This window comes from Zea mays, chromosome 2 (genome assembly GCF_902167145.1).
Source record: "Zea mays cultivar B73 chromosome 2, Zm-B73-REFERENCE-NAM-5.0, whole genome shotgun sequence".
Taxonomy (NCBI): Eukaryota; Viridiplantae; Streptophyta; class Magnoliopsida; order Poales; family Poaceae; genus Zea; species Zea mays.
In genome coordinates, this window is record NC_050097.1 from 129922874 (window position 1) to 129950328 (window position 27455).

The 27455-nt window shown below is 45.4% G+C and overlaps 1 protein-coding gene across 2 annotated transcripts in view; it reads left to right on the forward strand.

Moving 5' to 3' along the window:
- The window catches only part of LOC103648908 (phosphoinositide phosphatase SAC7), a 67807-nt gene extending 42805 nt beyond the window's left edge, over positions 1-25002 (forward strand). For both annotated transcript variants that reach the window (XM_020548405.1, XM_020548406.2), the window contains exons 14-19: positions 5656-5764; positions 5848-5920; positions 6612-6705; positions 23369-23461; positions 23936-24002; positions 24720-25002. In XM_020548405.1, coding sequence (XP_020403994.1) covers positions 5656-5764; positions 5848-5920; positions 6612-6705; positions 23369-23461; positions 23936-24002; positions 24720-24850 — 567 coding nt within the window. In that variant the 3' untranslated portion in view covers positions 24851-25002. The remainder of the gene's footprint in view (positions 1-5655; positions 5765-5847; positions 5921-6611; positions 6706-23368; positions 23462-23935; positions 24003-24719) is intronic.
- The last annotated feature ends 2453 nt before the right edge of the window (positions 25003-27455 follow it).

The following is a 27455-nucleotide window of genomic DNA, read 5'->3' on the forward strand; positions in this document are numbered from 1 at the left end:
GAACTAGGCAGGTAGCCTCCCAGCGGTCCGGGTACCTCCCGCGACTGTGCTGGTAGACTACACAACGATACTCGATCGACCAGGTGTGCCGGTCGAAAGCCTGGCGCAGCAAGGTGTCGAGTGCGTCGTGGAAGTGACAACCGCGAGCGGCGTCACGGGTGATGGGTCGGGCGACCCATCCTTCCGCCTCCTGCGGCTCAGAAGACTCCGTGCTGTGGTCTGAGTCGTCGTCGTCGGGATCTCCTCCAGTAGCTCCTCCAACAGCCGGGGCATCCCGCGGTGGTACAAGGGGCGCCTCCAGCTGGGCAACAGAGGAACGGGGCCTCACGGTCTCCACCTCCTGCTGGGGTGAGGAGGAAGAGCCCTGCTGCTCTCCGTGCTGGCGCCGGCGTTCCTGCTCCTCACGCAGGCGGTGGTGCAGCCTCTCCAGGTGACTCGACTGTCCGGACACGGTGCGGTGCAGAGGACGCTCCGCAAGTCGAGACGGCAGGAAAGGAATCACCGACTTACGTGCAGTGTGTCTAAGACGAGCCATCTACAAAAGACACCGTAAGCATAAGAGTAAGAGCAGAACTAATATGACAAGTGAATAAACCAAAGACAGAATAAGATAAAAATTTTAACAAGGTATTGTATAGATAGATAGTAAAATATAGGGTTGGTCGAGGTGACCGACTTTTGAAGTAACATCAGATGTCAAGGTGAGGGGGAGGGTCAATAGTCCTTAGTACGACCAGTGCTACTCTAGGTCAGCGGTCCTACAGTCAGCATGGGCTTTGATACCACTTATGTCACACCCGGTTTTGGAAGGCAAACCGAATGCGAACTATGTACGTGCCAGGATCAGAACTCACGTACACAGCGATTACATAAATGAACATCATCACACAATGCTCGAATATTAACATAAAAGAGTACTTATTACATCATAGAGTCATAGACATCCACATAGTCATTGTCTTAATAAGTAAATCAAAGTGCTAAACGAAACGCAGTAACGATAAGGCCTTCACAGGCAGCTGACTGGGGGTTGCCGCCAACCCACACCTAGAATTCATCGTAGTCTTGGAACTCCTGGAAGTCTCCTTCCACGGCTTCGCCTTCTCCTGAGCAGTGATTACAATGCGGACAACCTGGTGTTTTGTGGTAAAGCAAGGATGAGTACACATCAACGTACTCAGCAAATGTCCCGTTTGGCTGAAGTGGACTAGCTTTATGTGGGGTTAGGCTCAAGCAGTTGCTTTTAGTTGGTCAGGTATTTATCATTGGTAGAAGCCAGATTTTAGCATTAACCAACCCGTAACCATTTCCTCATCGAGGAACATCATCATCATAGTCGAACCAAAACCATAACATAATCCTTGTATCTCGAACCATCTGTATCTCTAATCAAAGAGGATCCCAAGGCTGCTCTTAACCGTGAGCACGGCTGATATACCAGTTTCACTACCCTCTGCAGAGGTTGCACACTTTACCCATGAGTCATGATTCCCTTTCTACCCGGGAAGAGCTACTCCCCATTGACCACTACCTAGGTGGTCCGGCAGGGCATCACTACGTAGCTTTTACAAAGATTCCCTAGAGATCATAGCTGCCCGTTAGGTTTCTCCAGTTTGATAAACACAGTACCCCTCCCCGCAGGAGAGTGACTAACAAAGAGCAAAACGAAAGAACCTCGGCACTCAGCCTCGGCAGAGCAAGCACTGTGCCTGGACCCCATTGACGGCACGACGGCTAAGCAACTACACCTCTAGTTCATCTAATTAATCAGCTAAGGGCATCCCATTTCACCCTCATGGTTGCACTGTTATCCCGGGTGGTCTCTCAACGAACCAGTCCTTACGGAGAGGTACTCAGGAAACAGCCTGAGCCCCCTAGAGTATCACAAGATCATCAACATCAACAGGATAACAGTATCATAAATAGTCACATCATGTTCATTGATTATGTTAAAGCAATAGCAAAGTGCTAACCATAATAGCCCATAAGGTCATCAAGGATAAAGTAAAATGTAAAGCTAGTCAATCCTTAGGTTTCCAGTAAGTAATGCGGGGTAGTAAGTTATAAATGAATAGGACATAATGGGACAGAGGACACTTGCCTTCACCAAACTGCTGATCAGGGACTTCCTCTGCAACTGCCTCGGGAAACACAGACTGCTCGTTGTCTACGTAAAGCAATCATTCACACTATGCACTTGGGAAAATAACAAACAAAAACAATATACCAAACATATGCAGCAGAGAGGGGTCACAAGTTCATAACAGAAAAGGGGTAGGCACTCTAGTGTTCCCTAGGTCTGGGGTAGAGGACTACACAAAGTGATTTACTATCTACTAATCAGATCTAAGTTAGTGGTGGGATTAAATAATTATCTGGTTTAAGTTCCTAAACTTAAGTGTGTAAGTCCATAAACTTAAGTAAACCAACTTTTATTAAAGTCTACTCATTTCTAATTATCTTAAATAAGGTTTCAATAGTCTTAATCCTATCCTAGTGATTAGCTATTAATTAGTATATGGAAACAGCAGGGAAACATTGCATAAACAGATAGATAATAATATTATGAACATTTTGCAATTTGAATCACCTAATTTGGAGTTCATATGACAAAGTTATGAATTTTACAAGTTTAGGGGTTAAAATTATACCCTAAGGACTCATTTTGAATTAAATAAAAGAGCCAGGGACTTAACTGCGAGAAACCAGGGACGGCGGGCGCAATTTCCAGAAAACAGGGGGGCTCTTTAAGAAAATGCGCGAGCGAAGGGGTATCGGGCGCCTACAGCCGTTGGATCTCAGATCGACGGCTAGGATTAGATCCTGCGGGCGGGCGCGCGGGCGCGCGGCGGCGGGAGCGGCTGACAGGCGGGGCCGGGCGGACAGCGCGGGCGCGAGCGACTGGCAGGCGGGACCGGGCGGGCAGAGCGCGCGGGCGGACTGACGGGCGGGGCCGGGCGGACAGCGCGGGTGCGCGGGCGAGCTGACAAGCGGGGCCTAGCGGGCAGAGAGACGGGGTGAGGGGGCAGTGGGCCTGGGCCGCTGGATCGCTGGCGGACGGCCAGGATTAGGTCCGGGCGAGTTGATTCAGGTTCGTCCCCGCGGCGGAGGGCTCGCCGGAGACGAGGGGCACGGGCGACTGGCGGGGCTCTGGGGCAATCCGAGAGGTCGGGGAGGTCGGGGAGGGCGCGGGGAGTTCTCCGGTAGGGTCTGGGTCGGGGCAGAGGCACCGGAGGGGGGCGATTCACGGCGGGGCGGCTCGGCGGCGGGGTTACTCTACTCCGGCGAGCAATCAAACGCAACAGAGAGCAAAACAAAGGGCGATAGGGGCGGGAGAGGTCCGTTACCTCAAGGCGGGCTCCGGGGACTCCTCGGCGGCGACGGAGACGCGACGGAGACCCGGGTCGACGGTGGCGGCTGCACGGCGGACGACGGGTGAGCGCGGGCAGAGAGAAATAGGGAGGGGGAGAGGGAATTGGGGCGCGTTCCGAGTTGCGGGCGTCGGGGCGGAGCTCACCGGGGCTAAGGGCGCGGCGGAGCTCCAACGGCGACGAGGAACCGAGCTCGGGACGGCGGGATTATGGCGGCGGTGCTCTGCGTGCGCGCAGCGAGGGGGAGAGAGGGTCTACTGGGCGCAAATGGGGGGAGAGAGGGTGAGGGCGAGTGGGGCTCGGGGCACAAGTGGCCGAGGGCGAGGTGGGGCGGGTTCCACGCGCGACGTGGGCGCGGGGAAGGTGGGCGCGAGCAGCTCGGTGGCGGTTACGCGGGGACGACGGGGCTGACAAGCCGGGCCCGCGACGCAGAGGGAGAGAAGGAAGCGGGTGCGGGCGCGAGAGAAGCGGGGCTGACGGGTTGGGCCCACGGGCAGAGAGAGAGCGAGGGAGCGGGCGCGCGCGGGGAAGGCGGGCGCCGACGGGTGGGGCCGGACGAGCAGTGAGAGAGAGAGGCGGGTGCGCGGAAGGCGGCCGCGCCGACAGGCCGGGCCCGCTGCGCAGAGAGAGAAGGGGAGGGAGGCGCGCGCGGGAGATGGGCCGACTGGGCCGAAAGGCCGAGGGGGGCGGCTGGGTTGGGCCTCTTTGCCTTTTTCTTTTATTCTGAATTGTTTTTCCCTTTTCTTTTATTTATTCTATTTGATTCAAATTCAAATGAGCCCCAAATTCAAATCAAACCTTACAAGAATTATGCACCAAGCAGAAGTGAAACCTAGGGTTCAACATGATGCAACAATTCATACTCCCTTAGGGTTTAACATAATAAACTATAGTTACAAGTAAAATAAGCACTTAACTCCTATAGAAATGAGAGAGAAGAGAATTAAGAAGGATGAGAAAAGGAAGTAACACCTGAATTTGTGAGTATGAGCAAAGAAATTTTATACCCCCAAATTCAGGGTGTTACACCCATCAAGGATCACCAACCCCTACAATCACTCCCTTGTTTGCTTAACCCCTAAGCCCATGCGGGTTTTAGGTAAATAGCCATCAAGGATCACCAACCCCTACAATCACTCCCTTCCTATTAATCCTTCTAATCAATTGAGTGGAATGCATGCAATAAATCCTATTATTCATCCTAGCCAATTGACTGAACTGCATGCAATAAACTAGGAAAGATTCAATGCACCAATCTAGGTGCCAGCTAGACACTTAAAAAACTCGGCCGGGGAGGGAAAGACGGCTCTCCCGGTATTATATGAAGAAGAGACCGAAACATGGTCCCAGCCAAGAAAACCTCCGAATCCTGGCCCCCCATCACTAATGAGCCGATCCACTGCCCACTGTGCATCAGCCTAGCCGGAGGGTGACGCGTAGGATTCCATTCTCCGAGAATGAGCGGGGCACAATGAGGGGATTTTTTTAACCAAGTACGAAATTCGCCCCCGAGGGGGATCGAACCCAGGACCTAAAGTTGCTACTCGAAAGGCTTAACCATTATGCTAGAGACCCTTTCGCGCCAGCTAGCCACTTGCTGTTGTGGACATGGGCTTCTTGCAGCGTGTGTATGTTTTGCCGACAAAATTGTTCACAACAGTAGCAGAGGCCAAGGTGTATATGCCGACAAAATTGTTCACAACAGTAGCAGAGGCCAAGGTGTGTATGTCTTCCTTTTGAAGTATTGCAACCTACATGGTTTAGTTCCTGTTAGTTTGAACTGCAGCTTTTTGCGTTTTTGGCTCAAAGCTAGTTTTCTAGCTTTTGGCTTCTACCTATTGGTCTTTTGCGATTAGCTTTTATAATAAAATTTAGCTTCTTAGCAGACTAAAAGACAGGAAACGCCCCTCAAACTGTGCTTTTCAGCTTTTAGTTCATTTCCTCAGCTTTCTAGCTTTTCAAAAGTCAGCTCAACAGCTAGCCTGCTATTAACTTCAAAGCTTTAAACGCTAGCATAGTCTACAGTTTTGTTCTGGTTTTGGTTTAGCAATGAAAAAGTCTTCTGATTCTCTGTGCTTGAGCAAAGCATACTTTTGATGCAGTCATTACATGCCTCACCTTGCATAAGGCTGTCTCCAAGAAGTTTATGTACACAATATCGACTGGATCAAACTAAAAATATTTGCGCTTTCATGCTGACATATATCATTTCCTTGCAGTCCATTATTATATCCCTTTAACATCTTGCTTACGAGAACTCTGATATTTGCTGTGATATTGATAGAGCATGATTGGGAGAAAACTTCTGGAAAGTCAGCTCCAAGAAATAGGGGTTTTTGTTGCTAATGATACTGTCAGTGACTTTCCAGATTTTGATGCAAATTACAAAATTCGTAAGTATTACATTTACTAATTATTAATCATGGTTCCAATTAATACTCCACCTATAAAAGTATGAATAATATTGCCATTTCAGTGTGGGCCAATCATGGAGATGCAATAAGCACTCAATACTCTGGAACTCCTGCTTTGAAAGGAGACTTTGTTCGGTAATTTTCTTTGAGCTGCTTCTAATTTTCTCATTCCTGAAGTGCATTTGAATTGTTTTTGTTCATACTTCCTCCTCAAATGGGAGGTACTACCTCCGTTCTCGAATATTTGTCGCCCGCTAGTTCATTTTTTAACTAAACCACGACAAATAAAAAAGAACAGAGGGAGTATTAGTTATTTCTACCTTTTTTTTGGAAAGTGCTGGCAAGAGTTTTGCCCAGCTTCTTAATAGAGAAGTTAAGCAAAGCAAGTCTGGCAACGAGCCTGGAGTTATTTCCACCTTAATATCTTAGCAGCACAGCTCCTAATATTTTTTTGTGAAACTATAGGATTTGATGACCATACATTGCACTTTGACTTTCACCATGACACTGGCCATTGTTTGACTAATTTACCATTTCTTTTTCTGTGCAACATTTACATCATCTGCAGTGATCCATATGTTCTGTAGTTTGGGAAAATTGTTGAATTGATCACAAATGTTATTTTTAGAAGGAAAACTATTTCAATGCATCTGTGACATGCATCCCCATGTTGATTTATGCTTTTCGAGTTGTACAATTTTTAGTGCTAGCCTGTATGTTTTCACTTTTCACTCTGTTGTGCTACTGCTGCCTTATGTCCGTATTCTGTAACTGAAAATCTTCTTTTGTTCTAATTACCCGTATTTATATTTGTTTTATACATTAGATATGGCAAGAGAACTACTCAGGGAATTTTAAATGATTTATGGAATGCACTTGCTAGATACTACCTGAACAACTTTGCAGATGGTACTAAACAGGTATTTACTGCCCTTTTGTACATGCTCATGAATGAACCATGATATTTATAAGAACTAATAAGAATGATGCATTACATGTTAACAACATGGTGGGCGTGTGCATAAACTAACATTGACTTTCATCGACTTCGCTTTCTTCAAATGTGAGTATTAGAGATATGTATAGTCTAAGACATGTGTATTAGACTATCACCAGCAGCTTACCCATCCACATACCCATATTCAAACTTCACTCTACAAACAGTGCAGCCAAGTGCAGCCTATAGTGCAAAACTTGTTTTGGGTGACCATATGGGTGAACCGCTGGACACGGTCTTATATAACTTCTCTGAGTTGTATCCTGACTATATATATACAGTATTCTCTTTATTGTGTACATGGTATCAAGATTTTGGGTCTTCTTTCGACTCCTTTGTTTTTCCTAACTTCTCTCCCACATCACCGATTCCATGGCATTGTGGCCACGCACATCAAGATGCCCCTTCCATGATCTCCTCTGCATGCATACGACGGCTTGCCTCTGTGCTTCCTTCTTGTCGTGATATCTATCGACTCCACTACCTCCTCCTCCACCATCGGCGCCATGTGCCATCTCCTTGCTGGGTTGACTGTTGTCGCTCCCTACATGACAATCGATGTCCGCTCTCATCTCCATGACGTCCTCAAGCTAGGAGACCAGGACTTCCACAAGTGGGCACCTTTCTTTAAGGCCCTGTGGGGAAGTTCGGCCTTATGGCCACATCGACGGGACAATATTGACAAACCACAATGGTCCCCAGTGGGTGATGGATGATTCCTGTGTCCAAAATTGGCCTGTTAGATCCATCGCCACCGACATTAGGGACCTAGTTGTGGCGCAATCGTCGTGCCAGCTCTAGGTTGCCATCGAGATCCTCTGTTGGCTCAACAAAGAGCCCCTCATCATCTTTTTGCATGAGAAATTCTCCTCTATGAGGTAGGGGGACCTTTGTATCAATGACTACTACCAGGAACGCATGAAGACCATCTCTGATGCACTACACGATGTGGGCCATGCTTTCTTGCTGTCGCAACTACTCCTCAACCTTCTACATGGCCTCAACCATAGTTCTGCAACACATCGAACAACAATGTGGCTTCTCGACATCAACACCATGCACAAGAAGTTCATCCTGAAGGAATTTCATTGCCATGGAAGGCAAAATTTCCTCCGAGATTATGATCCTCGCTGCTCAATCCTCTACCCGTGACATGGCTTGTCAGTGTGGTTTAGTGCAACACAAGGTCAGGGTGGTCAATAGACCACTAACCGCCACAACAAAAAGGGCAGCGACAACACTGGAGGTGGCAGTCGACGTGACCATGAACAAACATCATGGTGGTCAATGTGCACCACCCCCTTTAGTTGTGGGTTTACATTCGTCGTTTGGCCAATCATCAACAACATCAGTCGTTGTTTTGGTGGTGGTAGCAACAAATGGTATGGCATGCACTGATGTCCTCGGGATGGCTTCATAGGCTCATACAGTCCACGCCTACCCAATTCTCTCCTTAATTGGTTGTTCAACAATAACTCCTCGAAAGCCCCTTAGGTTAGGAGTTGGGATACGATGAGTCTCAACACCGCCATAAACGATGCCCTTTAGTGCCATCCATGGGTGTGCAACACTAGTACTACATCCCACATGTCCTCCTCTAATGGTATATTGCTCACTCCCTATCCATCTGTCGTTGTGGGCAATGATCACTCTATTCTTGTTAACAATCGTGGCACTTCCATCTTTCCCAAGACCGACACTTCCTTTTACCTCAACAATGTTCTTGGTGCCCATGCTCTCATGCATAATCTTCTATCTATTTGTCAGTTTACTTGTGATAATAATTGTTCCATTGAATTTGACAGTTTTGGTTTATGTATCAAGGAACCATCGATGGGGCATGTGGTCCTTTTTTTGCAATGGTAGAAGAGACCTTCTTAATGGAATGATACGTAACTCTCCTGCATTTTTCGAGAAAAAACTCACCAACTTCTCCATCATTCGTCGCTAGTTGTAACTGAGAGCACCTAGAGGGGGGTGGATAGGTGATCCTGTAAAAACTTGAAACTTAATGCCACAAAACTTGATTAGGAGTTAGCATAATTAAACCAAGTGGCTAGAGAGGAGAACTTGCATAACACGATAACCACAAAGAGATCAACACAGAGATGGCACAATGGTTTATCCTGTGGTTCGGCCAAGTACAAAACTTGCCTACTCCACGTTGTGGCGTCCCAACGGACGAGAGTTGCACTCAACTCCTCTCAAGTGATCCAATGATCAACTTGAATACCACTGTGTTCTTTTGGCTTTGCTCTTTTCCCGTTTGCGAGGAATCTCCACAACTTGGAGTCTCTCGCCCTTACAATAAGAATCAATATGAAGCACAAGAGTAGGGAAGGGAAGCAACACACTCAAAACCACAGCAAGTACGCACACACACGATCAAGACTTGAGCTCAAAACAATATCTCAAGGTTCTCACTAGAACAGAGCTCAAATCACTAAGAATGTCGAACTAGTGCGCAAGAGTGAAGTGTGAATGATCAACAATGCTCAAAGGTTGCTTGGTGTTCTCCTCCATGCGCCTAGGGGTCCCTTTTATAGCCCCAAGGCAGGTAAGAGCCGTTGAGAGCATTCCAGGAAGGCAATTCTTGCCTTCTGTCGCCTGGCGCACCGGACAGTCCGGTGCACCACCGGACACTGTCCGGTGCGGATTTCTTTCCTTCTTTGGCGAAGCCGACCGTTGGTGCTTTGGAGCCATTGGCGCACCGGACAGTCCGGTGCCCCCTTCCGACCGTTGGCTCGGCCACGTGTCTCGCGCGGCCGACCGTTGGCTCACCGGACAGTCCGGTGCACACCGGACAGTCCGGTGAATTATAGCCGTACGCCGTTAATCAGTTCCCGAGAGCAGCAAGTTCGCCTGAGCCAGCCTGGCGCACCGGACACTGTCCGGTGCACCACCGGACAGTCCGGTGCACCCAGACAGAGCTGACTTTGGCTGAACAAAGCCATCTTTAATTTTAACTTGATTTTTCCTGTTTCCAGCACTTAGACACAATACATTAGTCTCTAAAACAATGTACTAAGTCTGAGAAACATACCTTTATACTTGATTTGTACTTTGTCCACCATTTAACACTTAGGCACTTGTGTTGGACACTAAATCACCAAAATACTTAGAAATGGCCTAAGGGCACATTTTCCTTTCAATCTCCCCCTTTTTGGTGATTTATGCCAACACAACATAAGGCAAGTAGAACAAGTGCAAAATCATTTCAAATAGGAACTCAAAATTGTTTTGATTCAAATTTGACATATATGGATCATTCTTTGCCACCACTTGGTTTGTTTTTGCAAATCAAACTCAATTTCCTATCTCTAAGTCAAACACACATGTTGAAACATAAAGAGAGATATTTCACGAGAAATTGATCAAGGATTCAAAAACTCCCCCTTTTTCCCATAATTAAGCCTTCTCCCCACAAGAGACCAACTTTTGACAATAAGAGGCAAACAAGAGTATTTTGAAAAACAAAAACTCTAACTCTACTATTTTCAAAATTCATAAGTGGTAGCTGATCTATTTATTGCTTTGGCCTTATTTTCTCCCCCTTTGGCATCAAGCACCAAAATGGGATCAATTTTGGCCCTTTTAACCCCTTTGCCTCACCAACATCTTCAACTTAGAGTAAAAAGGCAATAAGAGTACAAAGATGAACTTGGAAAAAGTTACTCTTTCATCGGAGTGCAGTGGAAGTCTTGCATGGTCCAAGTCCACCTTTTCCCTTTCAAACCTCCTTTGAGACTAAATTAAGCAAACTCAAGCACACAGTTAGTCTCAAAGGGTCAAGTTGTAGCACATCTCCCCCTAAATTTGTGCATCACTCGCAAATGGACTTGTAAGGTCCGGGGAGTGCTTGTACAACTTGAGCACCATAAATAAACAACAATATGCTTAAGGAACATGATCAAGGCATAAAACCATGTATGCTATAAATCAATCCAAGTTCCGCGAATCTAAGGCATTTAGCCCACTACGCAACTTGCAAAAGGTCTGCTCATCTAAAGGCTTGGTAAAGATATCGGCTAGCTGGTTCTCGGTGCTAACATAAAACACTTCGATATCTCCCTTTTGCTGGTGGTCTCTCAAAAAGTGATGCCAGATGTCAATGTGCTTTGTGCGGCTGTGTTCAACAGGATTATCCGCCATGCGGATAGCACTCTCATTATCACATAGGAGTGGGACTTTGCTCAGATTGTAGCCAAAGTCCCTGAGGGTTTGCCTCATCCAAAGTAGTTTCGCGCAACACTGTCCTGCGGCAACGTACTCGGCCTCAGCGGTGGATAGGGCAACGGAAGTTTGTTTCTTGGAACTCCATGACACCAGAGACCTTACTAAGAATTGGCACGTCCCCGATGTACTCTTCCTATCGACCTTACATCCAGCATAGTCGGAGTCTGAATATTCAATCAAGTCAAAGGTAGACCCCTTTGGATACCAGATCCCGAAGCACGACGTAGCGACTAAATATCTAAGAATTCGCTTCACCGCCACTAAGTGACATTCCCTTGGATCGGATTGAAATCTAGCACACATGCATACGCTAAGCATAATATCCGGTCTACTAGCACATAAATAAAGTAAAGACCCTATCATAGACCGGTATGCCTTTTGATCAACGGACTTACCTCCTTTGTTGAGGTCGGTGTGTCCGTCGGTTCCCATTGGAGTCTTTGCGGGCTTGGCGTCCTTCATCCCAAACCGCTTGATCAAGTCTTGCGTGTACTTTGTATGGGAGATGAAAGTACCATCCTTGAGTTGCCTCACTTGGAACCCAAGGAAATAGCTTAACTCGCCCATCATCGACATCTCAAACTTTTGAGTCATCACCCTGCTAAACTCTTCACAAGACTTTTGGTTAGTAGAACCAAATATTATGTCATCGACATAAATTTGGCACACAAAAAGATCACCATCACAAGTCTTAGTAAAAAGAGTTGGATCAGCTTTCCCAACCTTGAAAGCATTAGCAATTAAAAAGTCTCTAAGGCATTCATACCATGCTCTTGGGGCTTGCTTAAGTCCATAGAGCGCCTTAGAGAGCTTACACACGTGGTCGGGGTACCGTTCATCCTCGAAGCCAGGGGGTTGCTCCACGTACACCTCCTCCTTGATTGGCCCGTTGAGGAAAGCGCTCTTCACATCCATTTGGAACAACCTGAAAGAATGGTGAGCGGCATATGCTAGCAAAATGCGAATGGACTCTAGCCTAGCCACAGGAGCGAAAGTCTCCTCAAAGTCCAAATCTGCGACTTGGGCATAACCTTTTGCCACAAGTCTAGCCTTGTTCCTTGTCACCACCCCGTGCTCGTCTTGTTTGTTGCGAAACACCCACTTGGTTCCCACAACATTTTGCTTGGGACGAGGCACCAGTGTCCAAACTTCATTTCTCTTGAAGTTATTGAGCTCCTCTTGCATGGCCAACACCCAGTCCGGATCTAGCAAGGCCTCCTCTACCCTGAAAGGCTCAATAGAAGAGACAAAAGAGTAATGCTCACAAAGATTAACTAATTGAGATCGAGTAGTTACTCCCTTGCTAATGTCACCCAAAATTTGGTCGACGGGATGATCCCTTTGAATCATCGCTCAGACTTGAGTTGGAGGTGCCGGTTGTGCTTCTTCCTCCATTACTTGATCATCTTGTGCTCCCCCTTGATCACACGCCTCCTCTTGATGAACCTGTTCATCATCTTGAGTTGGGGGATGCACCATTGTAGAGGAAGAAGGTTGATCTTGCTCCTTTTGTTCCATTGGTCTCACATCTCCAATCGCCATGGTGCGCATTGCGGTCGTTGGAACGTCTTCCTCATCTACATCATCAAGATCAACAACTTGCTCTCTTGGAGAGCCATTAGTCTCATCAAATACAACGTCGCTAGAGACTTCAACCAAACCCGATGATTTGTTGAAGACCCTATACGCCTTTGTATTTGAGTCATAACCTAACAAAAACCCTTCTACGGCTTTGGGAGCAAATTTGGAATTCCTACCCTTCTTCACTAGAATGTAGCATTTACTCCCAAAAACTCGAAAATACGAAACATTGGGTTTGTTACCGGTTAGTAGCTCATATGAAGTCTTCTTGAGAAGGCGATGAAGATAGACCCGATTGACGGCGTGGCAAGCCGTGCTCACGGCTTCCGTCCAAAACCGTTCGGGCGTCTTGAATTCACCAAGCATCGTCCTCGCCATGTCTAGTAGCGTCCTGTTCTTCCTCTCTACCACACCATTTTGCTGTGGTGTGTAGGGAGCGGAGAACTCGTGCTTGATTCCTTCCTCCTCAAGATACTCCTCCACTTGAAGGTTCTTGAACTCGGACCCATTGTCGCTCCTTATCTTCTTCACCTTGAGCTCAAACTCATTTTGAGCTCTCCTTAGGAAGCGCTTGAGGGTCCCTTGGGTTTCCGATTTATCCTGCAAAAAGAATACCCAAGTGAAGCGGGAAAAATCATCAACTATAACAAGACCATACTTACTTCCTCCTATGCTTAGATAGGTGACGGGTCCGAAGAGATCCATATGAAGTAACTCCAGGGGTCTTGATGTTGTCATCACATTTTTGGCATGATGAGAGCTTCTCACCTGTTTCCCTGCTTGACAGGCTGCACAAGGTCTATCTTTTTCAAAAGTAACATTTGTTAGACCTATCACGTGTTCTCCTTTTAGAAGCTTGTGAAGGTTCTTCATTTCCACATGTGCCAAGCGGCGATGCCACAGCCAGCCCATGCTAGTCTTAGCAATTAAGCATGCATCTAGACCGGCCTCCTCTTTTGCAAAATCAACTAAATAGAGTTTGACGTCTAATACACCCTTAAAAGCTAGTGAACCATCACTTCTTCTAAAGACAGACACATCTACATTTGTGAATAGACAATTATATCCCATATTGCATAATTGACTAACAGATAACAAATTATATCCAAGCGACTCAACTAAAAACACATTAGAAATAGAGTGCTCGGATGAAATAGCAATTTTCCCTAACCCTTTCACCTTGCCTTGGTTCCCATCACCGAATATGATTGAATCTTGGGGATCCTTGTTCTTGACGTAGGAAGAGAACATCCTCTTTTCCCCCGTCATGTGGTTTGTGCATCCGCTGTCGATAATCCAGCTTGAGCTCCCGGATGCATAAACATGCAAGGCAAATTTAGGCTTGGGTCTTAGGTACCCAACTCATGTTGGGTCCTACAAGGTTAGTCACAATAGTCTTAGGGACCCAAATGCAAGTCTTATCTCCCTTGCATTTTGCCCCTAGTTTCCTGGCAATCACCTTCTTATCCTTTCTACAAATTGCAAATGAAGCATTGCAAGCATGATAAATTGTAGAAGGTTCATTTATTATTTTCCTAGAAACATGAACAACATTTCTTCTAGGCATGTAATTAATAACATTTCTCTTAGCTAGATTTCTATCATGCATAATAGAAGAACTAGAAGCAACCATGGCATGAGAATCAAAAGCATCATAATTTCTATAACCATTTCTAGAATGTCTCCTATCATGATACATGAAGGCATGGTTCTTTTGAGCACTACTAGTCATAGAGGCCTTCCCTTTCTCCTTGGCGGAGATGGAAGCCTTATGGCTTGTTAAGTTCTTGACTTCCCTCTTGAAGCCAAGACCATCCTTAATTGAGGGGTGTCTACCAATCGTGTAGGCATCCCTTGCAAATTTTAGCTTGTCAAATTCACTCTTGCTAGTCTTAAGTTGGGCATTAAGACTAGCCACTTCATCATTTAATTTAGAAATGCAACCTAGGTGTTCACTACAAGCATCAACATCAAAATCTTTGCACCTATTGCAAATCATAACATGTTCTACACAAGAGTTAGATTTACTTGCTACTTCTAGTTTAGCATTTAAATCATCATTAACACTTTTTAAAGTAGAAATGGTTTCATGACAAGTAGATAGTTCAGAAGAAAGCATTTCATTCATTTTAACTTCTAGAGCAAGAGAATTTTGTGCACTAACAAATTTATCATGCTCTTCATATAAAAGGTCATCTTGTTTTTCTAGTAATCTATTCTTATCATTCAAAGCATCAATCAATTCATTAATCTTATCAATCTTAGTTCTATCTAAGCCCTTGAATAAGCATGAATAGTCTATTTCATCATCATCACTAGACTCATCCTCGCTTGAAGAAGCATAAGTAGTATTGTTTCGAGTACATACCTTCTTCTCCTTTGCCATGAGGCATGTGTGATGCTCGTTGGGGAAGAGGGATGACTTGTTGAAAGCGGTGGCGGCGAGTCCTTCATTGTCGGAGTCCGACGAGGAGCAATCCGAATCCCACTCCTTCCCAAGATGTGCCTCGCCCTTCGCCTTCTTATAGTTCTTCTTCTTTTCCCACTTTCCACTCCTCTTTTCCTGGTCACTATCATTATTGGGACAATTAGCGATAAAATGACCAATCTTACCGCATTTGAAGCAGGAGCGCTTCCCCTTCGTCTTGTTCTTGTTGGGGTGCTCCTTGCGACCCTCTAGCGCCGTCTTGAACCCCTTGATGATGAGGGCCATCTCTTCATCATTAAGCCCGGCCGCCTCAACTTGTGCCACCTTGCTAGGTAGCGCCTCCTTGCTCCTTGTGGCCTTGAGAGCAATAGTTTGAGGCTCTTGGATTGGACCATTTAATGCATCGTCGACGTATCTAGCCTCCTTGATCATCATCCGCCCGCTTACGAACTTTCCAAGGATCTCCTCGGGCGTCATCTTCGTGTACCTAGGATTCTCACGAATGTTGTTCACAAGATGTGGATCAAGGACGGTAAAGGACTTTAGCATTAGGCAGACAATGTCGTGGTCCGTCCATCGCGTGCTTCCGTAGCTTCTTATCTTGTTGACGAGGGTCTTGAGCCTGTTGTACGTCTGTGTTGGCTCCTCCCCTCTAATCATCGCGAATCTCCCGAGTTCGCCTTCCACCAACTCCATTTTGGTGAGCATGGTGACGTCGTTCCCCTCATGTGAGATCTTGAGGGTGTCCCAGATCTGCTTGGCATTGTCCAAGCCGCTCACCTTATGGTACTCGTCCCTGCACAAAGAAGCTAGGAGAACAGTAGTAGCTTGTGCATTTTTGTGAATTTGCTCATTAATGAACATGGGACTATCAGTATTATCAAATTTCATTCCATTCTCGACTATCTCCCATATGCTTGGATGGATAGAGAACAACTGACTACTCATTTTGTGACTCCAAAATCCGTAGTCCTCTCCATCAAAGTGAGGAGGTTTACCAAGTGGAATGGAGAGTAAATGAGCATTTGTGCTTTGCGGAATACGAGAATAATCAAAAGAAAAGTTTGAATTGACCGTTTTCTTTTTCTCGTAGTCGTCATCGTCCTTTTGGGAAGAAGTGGACTCGTCGCTGTCGTCGTAGTAGATGATCTCCTTGATGCGCCTTGTCTTCTTCTTCTTCCCTTCTCTTCTTTTGTGGCTCGAGCCTGAGTCGTAGGCTTGTCATCTTTCGGCTCATTGAAGATAGACTCCTTCTCGTTGTTGTTGACCACCATCCCCTTTCCCTTAGGATCCATCTCTTCAGGCGATTAGTCCCTTCTTGAAGAGAATGGCTCTGATACCAATTGAGAGCACCTAGAGGGGGGGAGTGAATAGGTGATCCTGTAAAAACTTGAAACTTAATGCCACAAAACTTGATTAGGAGTTAGCACAATTAAACCAAGTGGCTAGAGAGGAGAACTTGCATAACACGATAACCACAAAGAGATCAACACAGAGATGGCACAGTGGTTTATCCCGTGGTTCGGCCAAGTACAAAACTTGCCTACTCCACGTTGTGGCGTCCCAACGGACGAGAGTTGCACTCAACTCCTCTCAAGTGATCCAATGATCAACTTGAATACCACTGTGTTCTTTTTGCTTTGCTCTTTTCCCGTTTGCGAGGAATCTCCACAACTTGGAGTCTCTCGCCCTTACAATAAGAATCAATATGAAGCACAAGAGTAGGGGAGGGAAGCAACACACTCAAAACCACAGCAAGTACGCACACACACGATCAAGACTTGAGCTCAAAACAATATCTCAAGGTTCTCACTAGAACAGAGCTCAAATCACTAAGAATGTCGAACTAGTGCGCAAGAGTGAAGTGTGAATGATCAACAATGCTCAAAGGTTGCTTGGTGTTCTCCTCCATGCGTCTAGGGGTCCCTTTTATAGCCCCAAGGCAGGTAAGAGCCGTTGAGAGCATTCCAGGAAGGCAATTCTTGCCTTCTGTCGCCTGGCGCACCGGACACTGTCCGGTGCGGATTTCTTTCCTTCTTTGGCGAAGCCGACCGTTGGTGCTTTGGAGCCATTGGCGCACCGGACACTGTCCGGTGCACACCGGACAGTCCGGTGCCCCCTTCCGACCGTTGGCTCGTCCACGTGTCTCGCGCGGATCGCGCGGCCGACCGTTGGCTCACCGGACAGTCCGGTGCACACCGGACAGTCCGGTGAATTATAGCCGTACGCCGTTAATCACTTTCCGAGAGCAGCAAGTTCGCCTGAGCCAGCCTGGCGCACCGGACACTGTCCGGTGCACCTAGACAGAGCTGACTTTGGCTGAACAAAGCCATCTTTAATCTTAACTTGATTTTTTCTGTTTCCAGCACTTAGACACAATACATTAGTCTCTAAAACAATGTACTAAGTCTGAGAAACATACCTTTATACTTGATTTGTACTTTGTCCACCATTAACACTTAGGCACTTGTGTTGGACACTAAATCACCAAAATACTTAGAAATGGCCCAAGGGCACATTTCCCTTTCAGTAACCTCATTGTATCATCCACCTTATGGCATCAACAACTGTCATCCGGGCTCCTGACGTCATTTCTCTTCAAAACATGTTGGTTATCACATAATAAAGCAATGTGTTGTTTCATGCCTGTCAACTTGGGAAACACAACCTTTTGCTAGTTTAGTGTCCAGTACGTTAGAACCTTTTGCTTTTTTTCATTGTGATGTATGGACATCTCTACTCCTTAACACTTAGTATTACATATATTATCTTGGAATTCTTGATGTTTTTAGTCATTTTTGCTAGTCCTTTCCATTGAGTAAAAAATCTGAGATCCGATTATTTTGTTGATTTTGTTGCATACATTTAGACTCAGTTTGGTTCTATACTTAAATGCTTCCCATATGATAATGACACCGAGTTCGTTAATCATGCCATGTCTACCTTCTTATCCAGTCTCAACATCCTACTTTGACTTTCTTGCCCCTATACTTTACATAATGGCAAAGCTAAACATATGATCTGCAGTATCAACAATAACATCACACCTTGTTCCATGTTTTACACAATAGTAAACAACATAAACTATGATGACTTATATTGTTGGATATAAGCTAATAATTGTCTGAAATAGTTTAATTCCAAAGGTTAGGGCTTATTTCTAACGACGTCGGTCCGTCGGTCATAAGCAGTTACAAATAAGCATATTTTCGATGGCCGTTAACGACCGTTGGTGACAACGCTGTCTAGTGGCTCTTATGCCGTCAAGTGGGCCCCACCAACTTATGTCTAATGACTCTAAAGCAGGCTGTTGGACATGGCAGTATTAATTACGATAGCTACTAGGGAGCCATCGAAAATAACCTGGACAAACTTCAGATTTAATAACCTATCTCCGACGGCTTGGAACCATGCCATCAAAATTAACAAAACCGTCGGAAATAAAAAATAGCAAGGAGGTAAAAATCCTCCCTATTTTTTGTTAATTCCCATAATTCAATACATTACAAATTTAATATATATTAGATTTAACCACAAATTCAATACATATCAGCCACATTCATATATACATCACATTCACCAGCCACATTCACATTCACATAGTTCAACATCAATCCAATTAAATTTTCAAGTCCCATGAATCCTCTAAATATCAACATAAAACTCATAGTTGTTCCATGAATCCTATAGTTGAAACCCTAGGTTCGTTGTCGTCCTCAAATTCATCCACCAGAGCTCCACCGTACCCTCACTGACTTGCGCATCATCCCGAACCACTGCCATCACTTGTCAGACTCATGGCCATGTCCCATGCAACTCTGCCCTCCCTAGTTGCTTGATCGCCCATTCTTCTACTTTCTCATGAAGCGGGTCCCTCTCTGGACTGCTTAGTCGTTAATGCCCAAAAGCTCTGCCCTTCCCACCATCCTACTCATCCCTTAAGCTCCTCCCTCCTAGCCTCATCGCTTGACCACGTTGTTGACTAGCTAGATGGAAAGATTGATGAATTAGACAAAAAGTGTATATATCTCTATTTTTCACCTAGGGCGATGGATACAACTGTTCATCGCCTGGATCAACCTTCGCGCGACCCACCAGGACCAGCATCCCCGTGCGCGGCTCTCTCCGCACCACGCGCGACCCTTCCTCCGCGTGGCTCCCTTCGCGCGTGGCATGCGTCGGCTCTTCCCCCCATGTGGCTTACTCCATGCCATGCGTCGGCTCTAGGAAAAAATTCTCTACATCCCAGATGCAAACACACTCCTTTGTAGCCCCTCACATCCACCAGTTAGAGGCCTAGAAAAATAGATCAAAATTTGCAACTTAACCCCCTTATAGTTTGTTTTTCTTCTTTTTATGTGAACCTCCAGGTTGTGGATGTGATGGGCTGTAAAGGAGTGTGTTTGCATTCGAGATGTAAAGATTTTTTTCCTAGCTCCCTGGGCCCGTGAGTCTGTTAAGTCATTTTCCCTTCTGATTTAGACATTGCAGCGTCCATACACCATTAAGTCATTCTTGTTTTTCAGTCATTCTTCATGTTTTTCTCAGACATTCCTTGTTCTTGGTTCAGTTATTTCAGACAATATTAAGTCATTGAAGTGTCTAGACAACATTAAGTCATTCCAAATAATATTAAGTCATTCTAGAGTCGAGGAAAAATCATTCAAGCATTCAAGCAACATTAAGTCATTCCTGTAAACATTAAGTCATTCCTGTAAACATTAAGTCATTTCTGGAAACATCGAGTCGTTCTTGGTTTTAGTCATTCTTCATGTTTTTCTCAAACATTTCTTGTTTTGGTTTAGTCATTCCAGGCAACATTAAGGCATTCCAGCATCTAGCAACATTAAGTTATTGTTGTTTTTTCTGTCATTCTTCATGTTTTTCTGAGACATTCCTTGTTCATGGTTCAGTGATTCCATACAGTATTAAGTTATTTTAGCGTCTAGACAACATTAAGTTATTTTAGGTAACATTAAGTCATTCCAGAGTCCAGGCAAAGTTATTCAAGCATTTAGGCAACATTAAGTTATTCCAGTAAATATTAAGTCATTTCAGGAAACATTAAGTCATTCTAGCAGTTAGGCAACATTAAGTCATTTTTTTCATATTTTTCTTGAACATTCCTTGTCTTTAGTTCAGTCATTCTAGACAACATTAAGTCATTTAAGCATTCAGGTAACATTAAGTAATTTTAACGTGCAGAAAACATTGAGTCATTCAAGCACATTAAGTCATTTTGAGCGCGTTAAGTCATTCGTTAAATTATTTGAGCCCACAACTGCCCACGTTAAGTTATTCGTGCCCATTAAGACATTTGAGCGCATTATGTCATTCATGAACGTTTGGTCATTTATTTAGTCATTCAAGCTCAATAAGTGATTTTATTCCATCTCGGTTCATTTTTTTGGCTCGGTTTGTGTGGGAGCACGTGTGGGGCAAAGCAGACATGTGCGGGCAAGACAGCTCAACTCACAGGAGGAGCGACTCGACTTGCGGGGAGCGTGCACGCGAGGGGCGGAGCGTGCACGCGAGGGGCGGCTCGCTCGATCGGGTGGAGGCATGCGGGGGAGCGACTCGCTCAGTCGGGTGGCGCGCTAGGTTGGTCCAGGCTGGTCCATCACACTAGGTGACAAATAGATCCGCCCTATATATATATATATTGTAAATGTATGTGGCTAGAAAAGTAATTGATTATGGTGAAAGGTATAGGCTACATATATATAGAAGTTACTGCACATGGTTTATAGAAACACCCCCAAATCACTGCAGATCCTTGCCTAATTAACCCACATTTTTCCTAATTGATGATCTCTCTTCCCTATTCTGGCCTGCGCACACATGGGATGAGATCCATGCGGTCGTGGGCATATTCTTTACCAGCATGCCCCTACAATCCGATTGTCGGTGGAATGAACATTCAGACTGGTCATGAATTCCGCAAAGATGGAAGACCGTTGGTGAATATGTTAGTGTACTGTTAGGATGTTGGAATATGAAGTACGCGAACATCACCACAAGCAACGCGTTCCCACCCAAAGTGAAGATCAATCTCGATGTGTTTGGTACGCTGATGCTGAACTTGGTTGGAGGACATGTAGATTATGCCGATGTTATCATAGAAGACCAAAGTGGCGCGACGTAGAGGAGTTTGCAATTCACTAAGAAGCTGGCATAGCCTGGATGCTTGGCGACTGCATTGCTATGGCGCAATACTCAGCTTCAACACTGGAGTGTGAGACTGTTTTGACGCTTGGATGACCATGAGATGATAGTCACTAAGGAACACCACATATCCTGAGGTAGACTTTCGAGTGTCGGGACATCCAGCCCAATCCGCATCAGAATACACAACCAACTCATCTTGTTGGCATGGACGTGACATCACGCCGATCATTGTAACAACATTTACGCTATTTCTAATACTATTTACGCTCAAACTTGGGAGTTTTACGATCATGGATACAACGTCTCAGAGATTTCCACGTCTCTCACGTTGGCTCTGTATTTACGGTAACCACCTGGATTCATACACGTCTGTTATGTTTGGGTCGTAAGCAACATCACGTTGACCGTTGTGCCAATATTTACGCTATATCTGACACTATTTACACTTAAACTTGAGAGTATTTAACGCTCAAACCTGGCGGTGCGGCCACCAGTATGCCGATCGGGCCGATTCCCACCCGATTGAACCAAAAACACACATCGGTGCTCCTAGTGGGGTCAGGGATGGCTGGTGCGACTAGAAGCACGAATTGGTTGGGACTTTCTGTAACTATTGGAAGCCTTGGGCTCCCAACAACCCCTCCCTATATCACGTACACATATGTCCTAGAAAAGTAGGTGCTTTGATTTAGAGGTTTTACTATAGCGGAACATAGAAATCAGGGCACCAAAAAGTAGGAGAACCTTCAATAATCAAAAATAGAGGTCCTGATTGTGGGCTATTGCTTAGTTGCTCTTACAATTGTATACAGGTAGCAATACAAATATGTAACTAGAGCTATGTAAGAAATTGTTGTGAAAGAGTTTATAGCTGAGTTGGTTAGGTGTCTAAATAATATTTCTCATGTCTTGAGTTCGACTCCTTAGGCTATAGGAGTTTTCACCCCCAAGGGTCGAGTTTTTTAGGGGAGAAACTGTAGGGTTACTATGTGTAATACTGTTTTTTCATAATATAAAAATGCAATGGGTAATATAGATTGACATAATTGATGATCCTTTGGACAGTCAACAGTAGTTTGTGTGTGCATTAAGTGAAGTGCTTTCTGCCTACAGTTTGCCATGTATTTCACTAGCAAACCAAATATTGTAAAACAAATAATATTTAGGAGCAGAGTTATTAAGGCGTCCTCAAGGATGCGGTAAAGCGCTCGGCCGAGATAAGCCGTCCGCCTCGCCTTACCGAGCGCCTAAGGCGAGCGGAATGCGAGTGGGAGAGGGCTCTGCCCGCTGGCACCCGCGTTACGGAGGGAAAGGCGGTCGTGAGGGGGCGCTTGAGTGGCCGCGCCGGTTGCTGGCGGCCGGTGGCCTGGAAGGCGCGCGACGCCCGCCTAGAGTAGTTCTGGCGACGAGATAGACGGAGGAGGGAAGAGGAGAGGGGGCGCACATGCGCAGAGCAGTGCTGGCGGCGGCGACCTGAGTGTTGGGCTGCTGGCGGCGACCTGAGTGTTGGGCTGCTGGCGGCGACGAGCTCAGTGTTGGGCTGTTGGCGGCGGGGGGAGAAGAGCCTGGCGGCTAAGGGAGCGAATGGGAGGGAAGGGAAAGAAGTGGCTGTGTCGGGTGGGTAACCTACTTTTGATGGGCTAAGTGGGCTGCTGGGCTGGTTTATGAACTGCTTGGACTGACCGGACCCTATTTGCTAGTGTAATACATCTATTTGGGACTATATTTCTATATATTTTATTTTTATTATCTTTTATATATTATTAAGACGTCGCATCGTCTTACACCTTATCGCTTAAAAGATAAAAAAGGGTCGATCGCCTTACTTCGCCTTGCCGTCTTAGTAACTATGTTCATGAGACTGTTTGGTAAAATACATTTTTTGTGGCCTTTTATTTTCTAGTCTCCAGGATGTAGTGAATCCTATGTAGTCAACCTTTTTATTTTGTGGGGTGTCTGAATGGGTGGTGGTCTTTGTACCCTTTTATTTTCTCTCCATCAGTAGTAGCACAACACATACAGACAAACCCTCTTTTCTGTAGCTCTTTGAATGACGCATACATACATTTAATTTTAGGATATGACTTCTTTCCATCTAAAACATGTGATCATCGGGATAAGAGTTCTATCAGAGTGCAGCCATTCATTATCCCTATTTTGTTGCCTAATATAGGATGCCATGGATCTTCTTCAAGGACATTACATCTCCTCTGTTAGTCGGGACATGGCAGCTCTAAGCAAACAAGGACTTCTGGAGAATTATGCGGTGGGTACTATTGACATTGCTTGAAATTGCTTTGACTAGATGCGATCATCATAATGTACCTTCTAATTTCAAATTCTTCATGTGTTCTCCATGCTAATAACCTCTCAAAAATATTTTTCCTTGTTACATCGCCATAAAACATTTTTTTCTATAATGAACTACTGCATTTGATTTTTACAACTGTAAAATAAAAATAAGTAGAGAGCTCTTTCTTTGATCTATTTAGCATTTCACGAACCAAGCATCATTTTCTGATTGAGTATACTACTTGATAATAAAGCTTTCTCATTGAAGAAATCTTATGAGACTAAGTTACAATCTTATTAGTTATCCATGTGCGCTAGTGTATAATGATTTCTGTGATTATTGGTAAGACAAAATAAGTTAGAAACTCCTCTTTGTAGACTTGCAAACATTCTCAAAAGTATTTTTGTGAATTACGCTGGCACAATAATCTACAATTTCCCTATGCAGTCCTTCCGCATTGCTTTCGCGTTGGTTGTGGGAGCTCTTATGTTCTTGATTATTGCACTTAAACAAGGTAAGATATCACATTGAAGACTGATATTTTTTGTTCTTTTGGGAAAAATAAACCACCGATAGGCATATTTGCATGTATTGTTATGTCATGATTAAGGGTTTGTTTGTTTGGGATTATAATCTGTTTAGATTATATAATCAACTTTATTGAACTAAGAAAATTTACATTATATAATCTGGATAGATTATAATCCCAAACAAAAAACCCCTAAGCCTCGCCTAAGGTTTACTTGCATTTCTGGAAAGTAGTGTGCATTTATATTCACCATCCTTTTCTCTATCTAAAACACATTTCTTATGTGAAATAAGTAAAATGCACCTTTCTGCTTTTGTTCAAGTCTTGCATAAAGTGAAAGAAAAAAGTCTACCATGGGAGACATGTCCCCTTATTTTGTTCTTATAAGATGTTTGTACCAGGACTGGTCACATGGTTTACTAAAATTTAACGGTCTACCTAGTGTAACTCAGACTGGTGCCTCCGAGTCTCTCAGAAAGTTAATGTGGCAACTTTGAACTTGATATCTAGTGGATAATAGTAAATAGAACTTTGAAAAAAAAGGTTAACATGTAATTGACACATGCTAAAATTGAAATTTCGATTATTTTCAAGCTTTTCCTTGATTCATAGCCAATTGTGCTAGCTTATACATGTTTTCTGAACCATAACACCATGCTGGTTGGAAAATGTGGATAACTAACTACTTTTATAACACCGCAGCACGAAATGATGCTCGGCACTTGGTGCTCTCATTTATGTGGGCTGGTATTTGCATTGGCATAACACAATATGTGAGAACCAATGGTCGTGTGTTCTGCAATCGACCCCGTTTCTACCAGTCACGCCATTGATCGCTGCACAAGGATGCTTACACGTCATGTGTGTTTGTCAGGTTGCCTTCTGCTTGTTGCAACAACAATTGTGAAAAAGATTCTATTCCTTTATCATTAACTTGTAAAGGACTTGTTCCTCACCAATTTTGGTTGCATCCCCAATATTGATCTGTTATGATTTGCTTAAACATTTGCTTCTGTTTGTGTAGTGCTACTAACGGATTTTATGTGCCCAACTAGTCGTGCGATTGCTGTTCTTCCCATAGTTTTCTTACGAGAGAAAAATAATTAATGTTACCTATGTGTAGTATAAACGAGCAAAGAAATTGAGAAATATATTTACTAAGAAGCTTATTATCATTTGTTTCCCTCCATCCTAATATGTTGTACTCTAGAAATTTTAGGACAATAAAAGAAAATACAAAATGTTAGACTCATGTTTAGAGTTGGGCTTAGGTTCTCTTGTATTTACCCGTTTAACAATGTGTAATGTGCCTGGCTCACCTAACCGGTCTATATAATACACACCTAATCTTGGACTAGGGTTAGAGTTTGTCATGCCACAGACGTGCGGCTCTCCCTGCCATTGGCTCCTTCTCTAGCTGCGTGGCGCCCCTGCTGCTCTCCTCGACCGCTCCCACCTCACCGCACCGGACTCCGACTGGCTAGGCCTGCCCGGCTACCCACGCGCACAGAGGGACCTACCTCACTAGCACGAATGCGGGTCACCTCGCCGCTGCTGTAGACACGGGTAGCCTCGCTGCCGTAGCAGGCGTGGGTAGCCATGTCGCATCGCCTGTCGCCGCCCTCTTCCCTACGCGCCTCTCCCTGCAGCAGTCGCAACAAGTTTGGCAGGCACCCCCACGGCTTTCCCACCTCTCGCCCACACTTCTCTGAGCCCCACATGGGCCCTCTCTACTCCATTGAGCGTGGTCGAGCTAAACGACCGACTCCGCTCTTATTGCGGCCCTCGCCACCATCCAAGCTGTCGTCGCTGCCTCTCAAGAGCGAGAACGTGTTACGTCCCTCGCCCTGGAGAGCAAGGGCACCGTGGGCGCCGCCTTGACCGCTGAAATGGCGACCTCTCAGTGCCTCATCCTCGGCCTCAGTGCTGTACCCCCACGGTGGCCCTTGAGGCTCCCCATGCCTCCGGGCTCGATGTCGACACCATCGCCGCTCTTCCGCTCAGGCGGCCAGAGCTCACAACATCCGGTCCGGGTCTCCGTCGTGCTGGACCCTACGTCATGTCCAAGCTCACTAGTAATTCAGACATTTCTTGTAGTGGGCGACATTTTGAGGGCTTGTGTCATGCTTGTCAGCTAGGTCGCCATACTCGTATCCCTTTTGCTAGCTCTTCTTCTAGGGTTGAGTAGGCTTTTGATCTTATTCATTGTGATCTATGGGCATCTCCTATACCCAGTCTTTCTTACTATAGATACTACTTGGTGATTTTGGATGGTTTCTCTCATTTTCTTGGACTTTTCGCTGCGGTTGAAGTCCGACACCTTTCCAACCATCACACTTCTTCGCCTGGGTCTCCACTTAGTTCCGTCGCTCGGTTCGTGCCCTTCAGTGTGATAACGGTCATGAGTTCGACAACTCCACCTCTCGCTCTTTCTTTCTCTCCCACGACGTTCGGTTGTGACTCTCGTGTCCTTACACTTATCCTCAGAACGGCTAGGCCAAACAAATCATTCGCACTACCACTAACATGATTTGCTGCCTCCTTTTTCAGGCGTCTCTTCCTACCATCTACTGGGTAGAGGCCATGAACACTTCTACACATCTCCTCAATAGCCTTCCCTTGAAGGCGCTGAATCACCCTACCCCCCCACTTTGCCCTGTATGACACAAGCCCCCTCCTATGACCACCTTCGTGTATTTGGTTGTGCCTATTATCCCAACACCTCTGCCGCTGCTCCTCACAAGCTCTCTCCTCGCTCTTCTCATTTTCTTTTCCTTGGTTACTCCTCTGGCCACAAGGGGTACCACTGCCTTGATCTCCTCACCCACCACATCATCATCTCTCGACATGTCGTTTTTGACGAGGATGTCTTTCCCCTCGTTGGATCCACTCCACCTATCGATCTTGACTCACTCCTTGGTTCCGACCATGTCCTCCTCCACCCCGGTCGACCCCACCTTCACCCCACACGACACCGTCGATCCCACTCATGCCACGCGTGGCCCCGTCGTCCCTGCCGTCGTTCTCACTTGAGCTATGGTGTCATTGTGTATGGGTGGGGCAGAGGTTCAGGGGTTTTCAAGACCAGCATGAGAAGGTCTCCCTCTTAATAGAATGTCGTGGGGGCGGTCTTACTGCCGTAGGTCGAGTTTTTTTACAGACGGTAGAACGATACAAATTCTACCCACGCTAAAGCAAATGGGCAAAAGTTCAATGAATCACAACATCTTGATTGTTCTCATTGTTATGGCCACCAAATCAACAAAAAGAAAGAAATTGAGATGGAACAAAGGAACAACCTTAGGACGAATTAGCTAATAAGACATGTGAACTCCATACACCATACCACATAGGGTAATTGATTACTTGAACACAGATGTATCAAATCCCATCATTTCCCCACTAGTGCACCCATACAAGGCATGCTTCTTGGTTATT